At 43.8% G+C, this 18,406-nt stretch overlaps 1 protein-coding gene across 14 annotated transcripts in view; it reads right to left on the bottom strand.

The window, feature by feature from the left end:
- Positions 1-18,406, bottom strand: part of PTPRF (protein tyrosine phosphatase receptor type F) — a 364,428-nt gene that overhangs the window by 182,186 nt on the left and 163,836 nt on the right. For all 14 annotated transcript variants that reach the window (XM_084527751.1, XM_084527753.1, XM_084527745.1 and 11 more), the window contains exon 4: positions 1,067-1,212. In XM_084527751.1, the coding sequence (XP_084383877.1) occupies positions 1,067-1,212 (146 nt within the window). The remainder of the gene's footprint in view (positions 1-1,066; positions 1,213-18,406) is intronic.

Here is an 18,406-nt window from a genome sequence, read left to right as displayed (position 1 = left end):
AGATGTCTTATAAAAATATTTCTGATACCTGTTCTTCCTCTTTCCCTTCTCTCAGTCTGCTGGCCGGCTGAGGGAAGCGATCGTCCTGCTCTACCCTGTGCTGGTGCGGCCTTGCCTCAAGTGCTGTGTGCAGTTTGGGGCACCATAGTATAAAGGACATAAAACTTTTAGAGTCCAAAGGAGGGCTGCAAGGTGGTGAATGGTCCAGAGGGGAAGACGTATGAGGAGCAGCTGAGGTCCCTTGGTTTGCTCAGCCCCGAGGAGAGCAGGCTGTGAGGGGAGGCCTCATGGCGGCCTGCAGCTCCCTCACGAGGGGAGCAGAGGGGCAGGTGCTGAGCTCTGCTCTCTGGGGACAGGGACAGTACGTGAGGGAACGGCATGGAGCTGGGACAGGGGAGCGTCAGGCTGGGGGTTAGGGAAAGGGTCTGCACCCAGAGGGGTCGGGCACTGGGACAGGATCCCCAGGGCAGTGGTCATGGCGCTGGGCCTGCTGGAATTTAAGAAGCATTTGGACAACATACAGTTTGTTTTTTTTGGATGGTCCTGTGTGGAGCCAGGAATGGGGCTTGATGATCCTTGTGGGTCCCTTCCTACTTGGGGTATTCTATGATTCTAGGGAATTCAAATTACCCCGTCAGATGGCTTCACCATTCTCTATTCAAGTGCATTTGTGGGAGGGGTGACAGCAGCCCTTGCTTAGAAAGCTTTCCAGTATGATATTGAGATCCCACTTTTTAATTTCACTAGGGATAGCAGGCCAAGGAGGTGCCATATCGACTTTCACAATGAAAACAGAAAACTACTGCTAGATGCAACTTTTATCTGCCATCCCATTCAGTGCTAGCCTGCCTCTCATCTGAAGAAGGATCTCCCGTGTGTGCAACCAGCATCATGCTCACAAATAACACCAGCTCTACAGATTGCATTGCTGCAGGGAAGAAACTTAACTTTAAAGCCCTGGACTGTATTGCTGTGATGCAGAAATACCTGGGCTGCAATGATGAGTACTGTGTACTTAAGACCTGCAGGAATTAGACTGTTTTCCAATTTTATTTATTTTTATTACCTCAAACCGCTGAGAACTGACTTTCTTCCCCTTCTTCATCCATGTGATACGAGGTTTGGGTTCTCCTGTTGCCTGACACACAAAAGAGGCCACTCCTCCAGAAATCCCAATCTGATCTTCAGGAGCTTTCATAAACGTTGGCTTGCCTGGAAAAACAACCAGATCACCCCCATGAGGACATAACATCAGATAAGCAAGGAATGTGTCATGTAAATCTAAATTAAAAGATAATTGGTGCTCCCACTACAAATCCAGGTTGAATGGCCTCGGCCACACAAATTCAGTACAGACTGCAACATGACAAGCACAGTTTCTGCTTGAGTACCCTTTTTCCTGAAATGAATAAAGTCCATCTGGTTTGCCTGTAAATGAGGGCAACAGAGGGCTCCCCCCAGCCCCTTGGGCATTCATTCAGGTATATGACAATTTGAAACCATTTTTACGGCTTATTTTTTTAATACATGGATTTTTGCAGGTTTATAATGTGGTCATAGCACTGGAAATTACAGAACAGCTGACACACCAAACCTACAAAATGTACCATACGTTGACATTAGTTTTCCCGAAAGCTGTTAAGACATTTGTCAAAATTAACAGATACAGTTTTATGTGCACAGCTAAGAAGCTTTAAGTTCATTTTAGATGTGGGTTGACATAAAAATTCTACAGGCTAAGTATCTGGAAACCTGCACAGGCTGGCCTATGCTTGGTAAGAAACTAATCACTAAAACTGAAAGTCAGCAAGGAAATCAAAGTGACTTTCAGGCCTGAAAGACTCAGCAGAAATGAAAAAAAAAATCATGTAACATTTTAATAATCAATAAAAAGTTTCACGAAAATACAGTTGTGTCTTTTGGATCAATAAAATTAGGTATCTAGGTTGAAAGTTTTTCATCTTTTTGTGCAGCCACTGTACAAGAAACATTGGCAACATTTGACCCCAGGGCAGCTTTGAAACACTGCTTTGCCCAAGTAAGAAGCATGTGATGATCTCTTATCCCTATGCAGCACTAAAACATTTAACCCCATGCCGGGAGTTAATGGAGTCCACCCATGATGTCACTCTGCACACAGGTCACCATGAGGCCACGTTTTGAACGCAGCACACAGTTCTGATTAATCACTTCAGAGATGAGCCTGGCCTAGGAACGGCACAGAGACAAAAAGGAGGCAAAGCCTGCAGCCAGCGAGAGGAGGAGAGACCCCTTCAGCTGCTGTCCCAGTGGAGCTGGCTGCAGCTCCTCATCTTCATGTTCTTGACACATACATGAAGGTGTTTTTATTTCAGGGAGGCTTGGGAACATCTGTAAACCAAGGTGGTTTTAACATTAAGCTTTTGATGAACTGAGAGAGGAGTTTCCATGATCCAGGAGGGACATGGATTCAGCAATCCCAAGAGGAAGAGATGTTTAAATGTATTTTCCTAATGTGTAAGAGATTAAAATGATCACTGCTCATTACAGTTGCACTGACCTTGCAGCTAGTGAAAAGGGTGCTTGCTCTGCCCGCTCCTCGTCCTACTCACCGCCCTTTCCAGCCTCCAACAACCAGCAAACAAATCCTACATGCAGCTCCAGGGTCACCAGAGCCTCTCTGGAGCAGATGGAGCCCCTAACTTGGCAGAAAGCTGCTTTTTTTTGGTCGTTTTTCAAGCAGGCTGGGGAGCACAGGGGCTTGGGGCAGGCTCAGACAAGCATAATGGGAGCACCAGAAGATGGGTTCCCTCCCTCAGCAGCAGCCAAACATCGCCCAAAGCTGTGAAGCGCGACTTTGCCCCTACACAGCGATATTTGAAGACTTTGTTAAAACTGCGGGACTTTCTTAAGCCTATCTACATCTTCTGATTGAGCACATACACCAGCTGCTTATGCAAGACCCCAGTGTCCCCACAGGGTAGAGTGGGGTGACTCCACACTTGGGGCAGCTCAACCAAGCAACCTGCTCCAGCTGCTACGTTTTACAAGGCCAAGAGGCTCGATGAGGATTGCAGCTGTGTGCTAGGGAGCCCTCCAACCGCTGACACAGGCCACAGACACCAGGGGACACGCCAGCCCCAGCCAGAGGTGACAGCTGAGACACTAAGCTGCAAGGCTGGGCCTCTATTTCTGCAGCTTGCTCGGCTTTATTTCCAAAAAGCCTTTACAGACTGAGAATGCAATGGGGTTAGCACCATCCACACAGATGTGGGGACACACTGTCTGTCCTCAGCAAGCTGCTGGAGGGAAATCACAGAGCTGACCCGACCACAGACATTTACGGAGGTGTACTGAATTGGGCCCATGCTTGGTGAAAGAAGCCTCGAGGACTGGGCAAAGAAAATAGCTCAAAACCCAGAAAAAGCCTTTTCAAAACATAATGGCCACCATCTGCAGTCTTTGGCACATTGTCCTGACATTAGCAGCAAGTAATTATTAAGTGTGCTTGCTTAACTGACGCTGATTTCACGTATTTACTCATCTATAATCATGTCTATTTCTACTTAGTTTATATTTACATATATCTGTGTTTATTCACCTCTCATCTATCCCAGTGAAATGTTAATTTACTGTTCAGGCAGCTGGTGATTGCGGTGTGATTGACTGTTTTGCTATGCAGTGTGCTGAGCTGATGTCTTGTATTGCATTTCTGCAGTTGATTTGTTCTTTTTATTTTTTTGTTATTTACTCTGTGATCTTAGTAAAATAGTCTAAATTTTTCATATGACAAATGCAACAGAATCCAAAACTTTTGTCCTTGAAGGATACAATGCAATTATACCTCTCACTGTACACCAACTCCCCACTTTGTACACTAAGGACTTACTTTACTTTCGTACATTTAAAAAAATCAATACTATTAAAAACCAGAACAAAAGGAAACTGAACGTTCACAGGCAGTAAAAATCTAAAAAAACTTGCTGCCTTGTTCAACTTGAATTTACATTGTTGTAATGAATCTTTTTCCCCCTACACATTTAATTGAGCAACACTGATTTCTGGAAACCATCTAAATCCACTGAGACCGGTCACGAAACTAATGCCTGTATATAAACCAAATTCTCACACAGTCTGAGAAAGGGAATTTCTACAAAGCAATTTGAAATGTTTGTATGCCCTGAAGTTTTAAATGGAAATACTAATTAAGCAAACCTAAAATCCTGAGTTCTGGCCCCAGGACAACAGCTGGGCATGGGCATACATATTTTTAAACCTATTGGTAACTTTTACAGCAACTCCCAAATTTTCTCTCAGTGAGAGTTAACAAAAATGTGAGATTTCATCCAGGAGATTCTTGGATTCCATGGAAAACATGCGTTTGGTGGACTAGATGACCTCCCCAGCTGCCCTCCCATTACCGTCTCTAATTGCTGTGGGACACAACAGCACGGTCACCTCGAAGGGCAGCAGGAACCACTAGGGATAGAGCCACGTAATGGTGTGAAGTCTTTTTTTTAACCTGCTTTTAAAGTTTGCACTCTTGGGGTAGCCTTGGAAACACAACCAGAAAAAATAATGGTGTACTGAAAATACAATATTTCATCAGTTACAAAGCCATTCTCTTGTTCCTCTCTTCTTAAAAAAAACATGACCAAAGTCTCCACGATTACCTTTGTGCCAAGTCTGAATTTTAACGTTCGTTGTTCAAACAAACTACAAGTAAATACACAGATCTGAGATGTCTTTTGCAGTGAAATCCTGTCATTCCCATAATGAAGTTAGGACCAGGCAGAGCTGAATACATATAATGTGTGTGTATATATATATATACAGATATACATACATACATACATATATATATATATATATATATATATATATATATATATATATATTTGTTCTTTTTAAAGCTTTCAACAAAAAGATTGTTCGTATTCTGAAGACAAAGCAAGAGAAAACCTACTGAGCAAGTCCTGGGTGACAGCAGGGATAGGTGTCAGAGGGCTGGGTGCCCATCACACCCACCTCTGCTTACTATATCGCACGGAGAAACAACTCCAGACTCTTGTATTTGTCATTTGATAACTCCAAGTCCAAACGACTGCAGTCTCTCTCCCCCTGGCCTCTCTGCTCAGGGCCACATCCCTGGAGCACGCCCGGTCCTTGCCCTCTAAATGAATTCTTGCTCCTCACTTCATAACCAAGTTCCCATGACACTAGGAGTGGAAATTACTGGTATCATCGTTTCTATTTACTCATAAGCCTCAAGCGGGAGCAGAAGAAAGAAAATTCACCTTCTTGGTTTACATTTTTCCTGCTTGCTCTTTGCTCAGAACTGCATTATTCTATGGAATTTATGGGAACAACAGCTCTGAAGCAGAAGACAGCAAAAAATTGAGTGTTTTGTGTTTTAAGAAATGGGCTCTATCTTATTTGACAGGGAGCTGAAAGATAACTAGCTCAGACACATCCCTCCTTTAAGAAACTTTTTCATTTTTTTTTTTAAACGTTTCAAAGAAAGGGACTTTCTTTTCACAGCTAATACCGCTGAAAAAGTCACTTGCTGAGCAAATAGAGATTTCTGGATAATCCTATCAGCTGAATCACAAGGAGGGTCTCACGGTGGGGAAGCCATGCTAGCAAAGATTTACGCACACTCAAGTCTGCTTCAGCACACCAGAGGACAGCAGCAGGCTGAGCTAGGGTGCGGGAAGCTTCCAAAGGCAATGCTCCCCTGAGATACGTTTGAAGAGGTCCACAAGAACATGGGTACAGACAGCCAGAGAGAGAAATGCCAGCGGACAAATCGGGCATGCACTAGCCAGTAAGGCTGCTGGCTGCCCTACCCAGCAAAAGGACACGAGGTGGCCTCGGAGGGGACCCTGAAGCCTCAAAAGCACAATCTGTGGTCTGCTGCAGAACTGGTGACACTGCCTTCCTGCAGGGCAACCGAGAGCAAGAGACAGCCAACCATGAAGATGCATCTCTCTCGCTCCTATTATATATAAAAAATCACTGTTGTTCTCCGCTATTCTAGACAATTTGCTTGTTGTGAAACAATTGCTATAAATCAGAAAACCATCTCAGCTGCTATCTTAAAATTTGCCCTACCAAGAGTAGTAACATTTCAATTCTCCTTTTTTCATTTCTTTCCCTTAAAAAAAAATCTACAAGAACAACAAAACAAACCAGTCCAGAGTCACTTCAACATCACCCAGGCTGTTTCCACAGGCTATACAGCCTCTCCCTAAAACAAAGGACCTTCCCAAGGAGAAAAGTCCCTCTTGGCAGATAATCTTCAATGCCGAAGCGCAGAGGTGCAGCCTTCCACCCTCTAACCTAGCAAGGTGTCCTTTATATGAACCATGTTACATACGATCTGCATTGCCTGACTGGCAGAGCCTTGAAAATGCTGTTGGGTCATGTATATTTAGCACAGATTCTCATTTTGTGCTACACATTAAGCACACAGCAGTCACATGAAAGATGTTTCGTTGTAATTTTGTAATAGCCAAAGAATTTAAAGTGGCTAAAATGTAACATATGCCAACATAAATATGGCACTTATACACAAATATTAACTCGTTTATTTCAAAAACACATCATCAGATGGTTTCTTAAAATAAATGAGAAAATTAAATTGAATTCTGATGCTTTTTCAAGTATTTAGCACCCACATCAAATGTACCTCATCCAAAAATTCTAATTCAGAAACCAGCAATCACAGTGCTCCTCCTGTTCTCGTGGATGCTGTTTTTCCAGAGTCACACACAGGTTTGAGAAAAATGAATTATTAAACACATCTCTGCAATTAAGTGTTCTGTGAACACTCACCTGCTGCGAGAGATTTTAAAGAAAAATAACTCTGTCCTCCCGCTACAAGTGCCCACTGTTCTCAGCAGAACAGAAGGGCAGCCAAAAATAAGACTGGCTTTGTAGGAGAGGGGAGCTTGCATTTTTATCAGAAAGCTTTTACAACTTGTGCTAAATTAAGACTGAAAGTAGTCTCTTTTGTGAAAGAAAAAATAGTTACACTTGTGATACGAGATGAACGAGATGAGCACACGCAATAGGCATACGTGGGTAACCTTATTTAGGTGCCCAGGCTAAATGAACTAAAAGAAGTTATTGACACAACAAGGAAAAGATCATAGTGGGAATAGTCCTTTCATCTGGAAATTGTGGAATTCAGGTTTAAATCCCTGTCTTTAGCCTTCCCCATCACCTGTGCTGAGGTACAGCTGTGCTCTGGCTTCCACTGTGAAACGTGCCTGCTGCTCTCACACAGCTGCTGTCAGGATGAGTACACTGAAAATGATGATGTGGCTCCGCTGTTACACCACCAGGAAGAAAACAAGAATGACACAGGCTTCCTCACGCTCACAGCTGACTTTGAACGGGAAATAAAGTGGTCTAGAAGACAGAGGTGGCCATTCTTATACATACAGCAAGGACTTCCCTCTTAATCTGCTTCCTTTATGACCTTGGACGATTGATATCTGTGCACGGATGGATGCCTGCTAGAAAGATATGCTGGTGAAACTCACTCCATGATTTTTCTCCTAAGCACCTGCTGCAGAGCAGGAGGCAAGCCACCAGGCTCTCTCCCTATCCTAATATGTAATACTCTTGTATTTTCCTTTCAATATACCCACCATTATTTCACTGTGATTCCTGCCCCTTTGTGGTCATTAGGAATATTGGTTGGCAAAATGTAATTTTTCAAACTTGCACTTTGCATTTCTGGATAATTTACAAGTGTGAAGAGCCTGTCTGAGCCTTGTAATAACACCTCTTTAACAACAGCTTACCAGCATCAATGGGCATTGGTGACCACAATGCTAATTCATTCTCTATTTCCTCTTATTTTTTGTTGTAAGTTTACTCTGCTACAGCACTCTGTAACTGAAAAATTTATCCTTCTTTTTGCCTGGTGTAAGGTAGTTAATAATACAAATATATATGCTCTGCTGTTGCATGCACAGATGCATAAATTTCCCTTTATCCAGTGGATCATTAACTTTTCCCCATCCACTTTAAAGAACGCTTAAAAAACACATCCCAGCCACAGAAGATGGCATTCCAAATCCACACATTCCTCAGACTGTTCTGAAACACAGAAGGCTACCTAATGCTACTTGCACATCCTACTCTCTGCTTTTATCATCTTGTTAGGTTTTAATGCTTAAGAGAAGCCCAACAGCTAGGACAAATGATTCTGCTATTTCAATCCCATTTTGGTGGTTTAATTTTCCAGCTTTAAGTGTGTTTGTCCATAACAATCAAATCTACAAAGATTATCTCAAAGCCAGTTGCATTTCTCCTCACCTTCATTACCTGGCTTCCATAAGGTACCTCACAGATACCTCCTGAGTTCATACAGAATGAAACCAAATAAAGTGAATGATTAATACATAACTCTCTAAGTAGTAGATCTTTTAACATGCTCAGTGACCTCCATAACTTTCAGCAGAAAAATTAAATTAAAAATAATAAAAGCAGTCATCCAGCAGAGGCTGTGATTTCCCCTGAACGCAGTGAACTAAGACGCCAGGTACTCGTCTCAGGGCAAGACCCGCTGCGCTTTGTTTGTCTGTAAATAAGTTTAATTGAGGAGAATGCAAGGGCACACGCCAGACCAAATGTGTAATTTTATCAGTATCTACAATGACCTAAATTCACAAACTCTCGCTATCTCTGGCTCCTACCTTCTCAGCTAACAGGTGCTGCTTGCAATTGCTGCAGCCTCCTTCCCCGCCGTAAGCCCAGCCTAAATGCAGAACCTTTTCCAAAGGGGATGATGTGCCTGTGGGCATCTTCACGTGCTAACTGCCATTTGCAAGCTCTCTTTGCTCTTTTGCTAATACAGGATTTATGCTTACTAAATCCAACATAAATCATTAAATAGTCTTTAAGGGAAAACTAACCATTTTAAAATTCCTTCTTAAAACTGTACGTTAATAACTCATGTGTCCTGCCAACAGAAATCCACTTCTGGCCAGGTGTCTGACCTGGTTATACATAAACCAGCCCCACACCACTAGAAACAGTGCCCACCCTTAAACCTTGATGTTTGGAGAAACCTGCTTATTCCACAGAAACACCGGCTAAGAGCAGTTAGTTCACTCAAGTGTTAAGGCCGCGATTACTGGGTATTAATAAACTGCAGCAACAGCCTGCCATTATAGCGCTGCACTTCAGCAAATTTCTAATTCTGTCTCTTTATGAATCATGGAAATTGTTGAAAGAGTTTAAACACCTAAAATTAGCTGACATGATACCGAAACAGAATTGTCTCAGTCATCCATCACACACGGATGCCGTGCAAGTCACTCAGCAGTGCTGCACATTCTGGGTGCTGATTTATTTGTGGAGGGAGTTTCAGGCAGACGCCTTAGCCCCTATCGCAGCGGGGAGGTGCTTTCTCTCCGTAGCACGTCTGCAGGGTGCCTCCAGATTTTGCGCACAGGGTGGCAAATTTTCTCCATTATTTTTCAAGGCTGTTGTAATTGCAATGTCTTTCTCAAAGTGCCTGGCTGGCTATCAGTGCGAGCTGCTTTATATTTTAGTAAGAAAATCTTCAACTCTGGCTAATGCCTGTGCTGTGACTGACTTTTGTCCGTGGTTTTTATTTTTGTGTGCATACACTAGGGAAGGGGGGAGGTGGGTCTACTCTGACACCATTATTACAATTGCTTCCAATACCTGAAACAACACATTGCTAGAAAAAGAAAAATATGCCAAGAAGCACCGAGCAACCCCGCATCTGACTGAAGAATGCTGATTAAAAATAAAACAGAAAAACAGCCCAGAAAAGCATCCTTCTAGATCCTGAGGCCTTCTTCCTTTTCCCTCCTCTGTTTAGAGCTTTCCCAGAACTGCAGCAATCTGTGCATACAGACTGCCACATATCCTGGGGAAAAGCCAGACCCCTGTACGTGGGTTTCGCTTTGAATTGCGGCTCCCCAGCTTTTACCCCAAGCGTTACACGGAGCAGAACAACAAGGGCGAGCGGGGACGCTGCTCTCGCTGTAGTGCTTCCAGCAGCCTGACGGAACGGCTTTCTGCTTTGCTTTAATTTAAAATTGAAACCTGAAGTCAAATTTCCACCTGGTAATAGCTTAAAGGCACTTCCAATTAACTTGGTAATACACACTTTCTGAGTTAATAAATTTTTCACCCTCTGTGTTTAATACAATTAAACATTTGGGCCTTTGGCCTTGGACCTTACTTAGCTTGAGAAAGGATTGCAAAGAGACTGCCTCCAATTATCACCATTTACACAACATTCACTTAAGGGCTTTCAAATGCACACCTAGAGAGCATATTTAATCATACACAAGGCACAGCACCCGAGTTTCCCTTTATCCAGGAATTTATTTCGGCCTTTCTCCTGCACAAACGCACGCCGTGCTCCAGCCGTACCACCACCATGGGCTCTGCAACCAGCCCCCCTGTGCGCCCGAGGCTGTCCGTAACAGCCGTGCCTGCTCCTTCTGCCTCGTCCTTCCTCATCTGCATTTTGTTTTTTGCAAATTTCTCCAAAACTTCAAAGTTAACGTAAAGCACATTGCATAATGTAAAGGACCCGTAAGATATGCAGAAGCAGAAAACAAAGACAGAACTAAAATCTTGTGCTTGAGAAAACATGAAAATTAATTTTGCCAGCATGCCTACCACATTAAACACCATATTCTTTTACACAAAGGGATTAAAAGGTTTTAATCCCTCTTTGCAAGCAGCCAGTCCTTGATTTAGCAGTTCAAAAGGCTTTGCCAAGCTCACGTTTTTCCTCTGGTTTTACAAATTAAAAGCGAGTATAAACCTTATTTTGTAAACAGAGAGCATAGTACAAGGGCTTTAAGAGAACCAGGAGCCAGAGCAAGCAACCTCTTCACAACATCCTTTACTAAAGCAAAGGCATTCCTGGGCTCTCGGCAAGGCCTTTGGCAAGGGAACTGCATTTCATTTTAATGCTCCTGTACATTGTTCTGTCCTCCTCCTGGTAATGAACTGAATTTCTGCCTCATCTACCTGGTGAGGAGGAAAATGTCCTGCTTAATGATAACGAGGGCACTCTGGTATTTCCATTACGCCAGTGATTTTTTCTTGTTTGTACAAACATTTTTTATTATTCAGCATGCATAGTACAGTCTGTGAAAAAAACAAGAAAAATCATTTCCACATTTAAATGTTTACCAGAGCGAAAGAAGTTTCAGCAGGTGGCTGGGCACCCAGGCAAAACACTCTCAAGTGTTTAAAAAAAATTATTGATTTTTGCTCAAGCTTACATGAAATACCCCCCAAAACAGGACTATTTCCCCATTAAAAGGCTTCCTCCACGTCTGAGTTCTCGTGAAGCCTCGATGCTTCTGGGAGACGCTCGCTGAGATCTCCCTGTAATGCTCTGTGTCAGTGGTGGCTGAGTGAAGGCACAGCGTGACACGCAGCTCAAAAGCCACTCAAGCAGAGTTTTGATGCCAGGGCTTCCCCACGCGACTGGCAGCAGGGCTGCTGAGGGCTTGGATCCTCCACAGGACAAAGGTCTGAACCCTAAGGGGCTGCCGAGGCTGTGCTGCTCAGCGCCTGCTGCACGCTGACCTTGGCGCAAGCAGTGGTGGAGCTGGGGAGGCTCCAGGAGCTCCTGCCTCCTGCACTGCCCCTGAGCCCTCCCCAGGTGGTTCTGCACACGTGGAAAACGCCTCCTGACTCCATCCAGTGTGAGCCCCATGGTGAAGCACACGAGTGACCTGTGCCAGGGGTCATGGCTCTATTGCAGCTGCAATCCAGCCCCTCTGCGGTGCAGGGCAGGGGCTCCATCCAGGCGGCAGCCAGCCCCATCCTCCACCCAGCACTTTCTGGTTCAGCGAGGGCTGACTTTTAGAAAGGCTTCAAAACTAATCAGCTTCATGGTTGCTGCATTCTTCATTTAATTCTTCTAGCATCTTCTCCTCGCTGTGTTATGAATTTACCTGATAGAAATGAAAAGCCCTTTTCATTTTAATAACTTTTCTCTGTATAGATGATCAGGTCAGCCTCTGTTTCCAGACTAAGCTCTTTAAAGCTCTGGCTACCAGGCATGTTTCCAGATTTGAATTTTTTGTGGCCTTTTACCTTTCTGCGTTTATTTATTTTACCTGTTTATGCAAAGCTCCAAGAAATGCAGAAAGCTGTGGTCTACACTGAAGTTGCTGCTTGCCATGCAGTGCAAAGCTGCTGCAGCCCCAAGGAGCCCAGAACAACGCCGTGGGACCATGGAGGGATCCGTAGTTGTTTATGAGGATGTGCTGGGAGTTGAATCCCAGCCCACCACATGCTAACCTCAGCTCCTGGTCACTGATCTTGCTGCAACATCAACTCCTGCAGCTTGTGGGAGGACACAGACAGACCAAACTCCAATGGGAAGAGGTGGCAGGGGGTTACAGTGCACAACCAAAACCACAGCAGCAGGAATCCTTGGTGTGGGCTCTCAGCCTGCGCCTCCCTGTGAAGACCTCACTGCTCAGGTCACACTCAGAGCTGCATCCCCATGGGCTGCAGCAGTGCCCGAAGAGTTCAGTTTTCTGAGCCAGCAGCAAGCAGCAGCTCAGTACAAAGACCAGGAATGTCTGTGAACAATCTTCAGTAGCTTCAAAATTCTTCTTCTTCTCGTGTACTCAAGTATGTTCTTCATGTATTAGCCAGGACCTCCTCAGGAACAGTTCTTTGTTGCCCTCAAACCCCGACTCCAGCATCATCAGCTCCATTTCTCCTCCCGTCAGCAGGAGTCCAAGCGGTAAGCAAGATCCACAGGCTCGCAGAGGACAGCTGGGAATTGTAAGTGGCTGCTCCACTGCTGAACCCTCAGCATACGGGCACCAGGATAAGCTGGTTGGGAGGATCCAGAACTGCCCATATCAGCCCTCAGGCTGCCTTCTGTTTTTTTGCCAGTGCTGAGATGCCCAAACTCACAGAAGGCTGCGTGTGCCACAGGAGAGCTTTAAACAAGAACACTGCTCGCAGAGATGTGCTGTACTTGTTGTTTGCCTGCATCACTTACTTTTATTCTCAGTGCTAGACAAAGCTATCACTCGCTACAAGCTTAAGGGACATGCACCATGCACACAGATGTCGAACCCGTAAGGTTTGCTTTTAAGCTCTTTGTGGAGACTACACAAGAGCTATTTATAAAAGAAAACAAATTTGCTTTTCAGAAGTGCTGTACCTAAGTCTCCTTCACCCATCCCCGCTCTGTTGACCAAGTCCCAAGGTTCCTGGCTTCACATTTGATTTGCTCAACTAAAATCCATACTGGCATGGAGAACGACGAGCCACCGCAGTTGGAGCTAACTGCGTGTCTCGGGTTTTACATGCACAAGAGAGAAGGAGCTGGTCCTACCTCAGGGATGTGACACCCCAGAATATTTCGTGAAGGACGTACACCAGGGTGAAACAAATCTGTACACGATAAAATCTGAAGCTTGAAAGAACGGCAGCCTTCCTCACCTACTGCAAGTCGGCGCATTGCTAAATCATAACGGTCTGGAAAGAACAGGGAGATGAGACAAAGAGCCTGTCCAATTATGCCTGCTTCGAGTGAATTTTATTAGTCGCTCAGCTGTATTAGCTGTGGGGATGGTATCCCTGCACATAGCCAAGCAGCTCTCACTTAAGAATTACCCATGCAGGAATAATGCCCTGCCTATCACCAATCTTTGGTTTTTATTTCATGTTTTGAAGGTGGGTGCCTGCCAACTCCGCTCATGTTCTCCAGGAATAAATGTTTATCAAAGGGGGTTCCCCGTTTGCTGAGCTGCAGTGAGTTACACCAACAGCGTGTCAAACGGGATGTGCCTGTCATCATCATCAAAGAGGAATCTCAAACAGAACAGTAAGCAGCAACACCCAAGCACTGAGCCCGACAGAGCGAGTGTAGGATGGGACAGCCAAAACACAGAGGAGCAGAGGGCTGCAAGGGGCTGTCCTGTCCCTCCCAGGGCTGCATCGCGCAGCATCCTTCAGAAATGCATCACACCTTAAGAGAGGTTTGAGCCTCTGCCACATCTCTCCCCGGAAAGCTGTTCCAAACTGCTGGTCACAGAAACATCAGCTGGGAAACGGACTGTGGTTTCTGAAGTTATTTGTTGTTGGTTATACCCACTTGTTTGTATGACCCTATGCTTATATAACCCTTTAGTGGAAAAAGTTTCCATTCCTTCTCTGTCCCTTCCCTCTCTTTGCCCCAGTTTATAGTTTGGATTAGTTTTGCCCCCCACTTCTTTCTAGTAGTAAAATGTTTGCTAATATATTCCCCTATGAAACCCATCAGAATAATTATTTCCTCTATTGGAAAAAAGATATTGCATGTTGATTCTTACGAGGTTTCTTTAATTCTGCTTCATGATCTCCTGGCAGATCCCACAACACTTAAAAATCCCGGTATCAGCACCATTTTATAGAAAACCAGGAAAAAGCATACATTTGGGTTTGGGCATCTTGAGAGTACTTGTCATAATCTCATCAACATCTTTTCTCCCCACACACTTTTTTTTGAGTTACGCAGCTGAAGAAACTGTTATACTTCACAAGGTCTCCAAACAGCTCAACATTTGGCAATTCTCCTTCGTCCCTATTTGTTCCTCTCCAAACATAGCTGTCTTTGCTGATCAGACTTACCAGTCTTTTCCTCACATTGCTTGTGGTCTCTTTGCTTACTCGTCAAAACCTTTGAGGCTGCTCATCTGCTTAGGTTTTGAGCTTCTCCTCTGACTTTTTTTTTCCTGTTGTTGTTAATTTTGAGTACAGAAACTACAGGCTTCACCCATTTCTGTGTAGGTTTCACTAGCTAGTTCCCCTTAATTTGCCTTTAAGAAAAGCACAGGACTGTAGTAATACTTGGATGTGACTTCTGGTTGTTCTTAATAAACTGAAACAAGAAAATTTTAAGTCGTAGCTTAATTTGTATGATCACAACCACAATGTCCTCCCGACTTACCACTTCCACAATTAAAAAAAACCTTGCTTTTCACATGCAGAAAGCATTTACTAACACAGCTGCTTGGATACCTCCACTTGCACCTTCATAACCAAGTCTATGTCGAGATCTCCCTCCATTTTAACTACTGTCACAGAATGAAGAAAATTTTTATTTTTAACTAGCCAGAAGCCTCAGAGGTGCATTTATTGTGTAAATTAGGAGCTACGCTGTAAAGTCATGCAAAAAATGCAATTCAGCCGTTGTTAATAATATAGCAGATAATTAAAAGTGAGATAAAGGTAAAAAAGCAGAGGATGAACCTTAAACTAGGAGAACAAGCCCACCAGCACAAGAGCAGCTGCCTGCATTCTCAGTGCTGAGATCGTACGGAGACGGCTGACAACACGATTTGCAAAGTGCTGAAATCACCCAACAGCACCAGTCATAATCTTAGATTCACATTTCCTTCAGCCAAGCGTTTTCCCACTATTACTGGTGATAAAGCTGGCACATGAATTAAAGGTTTGAGAGAAGATGATGACAGTACAGAAATTAATCAGGCATTAATTTAAAACTTCCAACTCTTTGCACTCTGAAGTCATCGCGCTGCCACATCCTGGAGGGAAGCGACACGCTGGTCCAGCACCACAAGGAAATACTGCCTCCTATTCCAGGTGACTGAGCCTTGAAAGCTATTAAGTGTTTTCACTGAGTTGCATCAAATCGCATTTCAGAGGCTAGTGTTTAAAATTCCAAGTATTAGAAAGCCCCATTCAAAGTATTATAAATTCAGCGGTGGCAGTGCAGCAGACAGGGATTTATCTTTCAGACTGCTGCGATCGTTATTAATAATATTACCAGCCACTTTTGTTTTGCTAATTTGGTGCTTCACCTATGAATAAGTGAACTTCACGAAATAAATTATATAGAACAATATTAGTGTTGTTCTTACTGTATTAACAGGCACCCATGTATGTAATTCATCCACTGTGGTTTCTGAGCACATCCACGCTGCGCGTAATGCCATTAGGCATCGATGGGCTGGCTCGCAACCAAGCTCACACTTTATGGACTCCCTTCTGGATGGCAGCACAAGTGAAATTGGGAGGAAAACCAGCACAGGAGGACAGCCGTCCTCTCACACGGACCGAGGAATTCCAGAGGCACCTTTTCAGTTCTCATCTCCTTCACGGATGAGTTGATTTGGGGTCACTTCTCTTTCTTGGAAATCTTGAACAAATCAGTCAAAACGCTCATTGCTAAAATTAAAGCAGCTTAACTGGAACGCAGGACTCTGTCACACGTTGTCAAATGTGCTACAGAAAGCAAGGAGTACAGAAACAACTTCATTGCTGCTGTCCAAATGCAAGTTGGTGGTTGCATGGGAAATAGAAGTCTGAATTTAGGAGCTGACAGGCAGTTTTAGGGAAGAACATATATTATTTTACAGCCCTTCTCTCCTTCGATTCTTTGCTCATCATTTTATTGAAGAAACAGACATTGGCTGCCTGGTACATCTGCTCCATAATTCTTTTTTCAGAATTCTGAAGTTTCCTTAAAATCCAGGTTTGTTGCCATTTTGGCATGATTTAAGGAGACTGACTGGATGAAAATGACTCAGAAGTACCGCAAACATCTACTTATGCAAAACCTCGATTTTCTTTTCTTAAACATTGAGAAGCCCATTCCATTTATGAAAGAAACGAGGAAAACACTGCATTAGGAGTTTTAAAAGGGCCATTATCTACAGGAAGCTTTGGCAAAGCAGTAATAGTGTCACTCACTTCCTAGAATTCCTATCCTTCTATTAATCTTCAATATAAAATCAGAGAAAAATACATTATTAACTTCCCAGCAAGTATATTCCAAGTAACTACTCTATGTGCTTACAACTAGATTTTCAAGTTCTTTAATTCTGGATGTCATTTAGGAATTTTAGAGAAGGAAACAATTGTTTTTGCTTCTATGGTCTTTCATTAATTATTGGTGACAAACAGCCACAACCACACATCCTAGATAATTGCTCTCTGAAAAGGGCAAGATGCCCACTGCTCCAAAGGCATCTCAGCTCTTCCCACCTGCCACAGAGTGTCCAGAAAATGCTCTGCTTGCCAACATGACATACCGAACGAAGCCTGATTTCGAGTGCAACAGGCCAGGCTGGAAACGAGAGCAAACACTGCAACAAGCTTGATTCTATCTCCTCCAATCTACACAGTGACAGCTTGCTAAAATATTCTTGTCCTAGTTACTTGAGGAAAGCAAATGTTTTCTGATATCTTCTGACTAGTACACCTGCAAAGGATGGAAAAATGTGATACAAACAAAAAGCTGAGGCAGGTGTAACTGTCTTCATGGAGCCTCAGACCGCTTCTGCAATATAGGTAAGGGAGGGACAACAAGGAAACAATTCTCTGCTTTTAACTGTTTATGGAAAAGAGTCCACAGATCACAAAAGCGTGGTTGGGAAGGGACCTCTGCAAGTCTCCAGTCCAACCTCCACTTGAAGCAGGACCCTCACCAGCAGCATACCAGTGCTGGTACTGTCTCCTGAGGCTTGGGAAGGTCTGGGAACTGAGAACCGAGAGCCTCACTGAGCAGCCTGCACAGTGCTGCTCTGCCCTCCAAGCGGAGTTGTTCCTAGCACCAGCTGATCCTCTATTACAATTATTAAGTGAACTTCAACACAGTTTCCTCCATCTCTGCATCTAATCTCCGCTAAACTTCTTTATCTGTTTTTATCTGTTTGACAGCTATTGAGCAACTGGATGACTAAAGATGGCAGATACTATGACTGTACGTATGCATCAGAGCCCGTGTTTAAATAAACAAAAACATTATTTTCAAACATGGCTAATCACCACATAAGAAGATTTATTGATGGGATTCCAGGACAGGGCTGAATGCATGTTGCAGCAGCAGGGACTGGCTTCAATAAACACAGAGCTCCATTCCAACCGTATGTCTCAAAGATAAAAGAAAAATTGGAGTGTAATCAAATGCAATGGATTAAATAAGAAAAGAAATTAAACAAATGGACAATGACTTTGTTTCATCATATGCGCTGTGCACACACACACACCCTGCCACAGTTCTGAGCATGTCAAGAGGTTATGAATCATAGAATAATTGGGGCTGGAAGGGACTTCTGGAGGTCATCCGGTGTGAACACCCACTTAAAGCAGCTCAAGCTTCAAGGTTGGATCCAACCCTGAACCTGCATCAGGTTGCCCAGGGCCCTGTCATGTCAAGCTTTGAATGTTTCCAAGGATGGACATCCCACAGCATCCCTGTGGTCCCGGTCCAATGTTTGACCATTTTCATGGTGTGGAAAAAAAATAAGTTAAAAAATTATATGTTATCAATATTCTCCATGGTGCACATTACATCTGTTAGCTCTCAGCTCCAAGAACTTGTCAGAAGACCCTGACTCCTCCTGTCCTACTTGTTCTTTTTGGGCAGGTGAAG

The sequence above is a fragment of the Aythya ferina genome (genome assembly GCF_964211825.1).
Source record: "Aythya ferina genome assembly, chromosome: 8".
NCBI lineage: Eukaryota > Metazoa > Chordata > Aves > Anseriformes > Anatidae > Aythya > Aythya ferina.
This window is presented reverse-complemented; position numbering and strand designations above follow the sequence as displayed.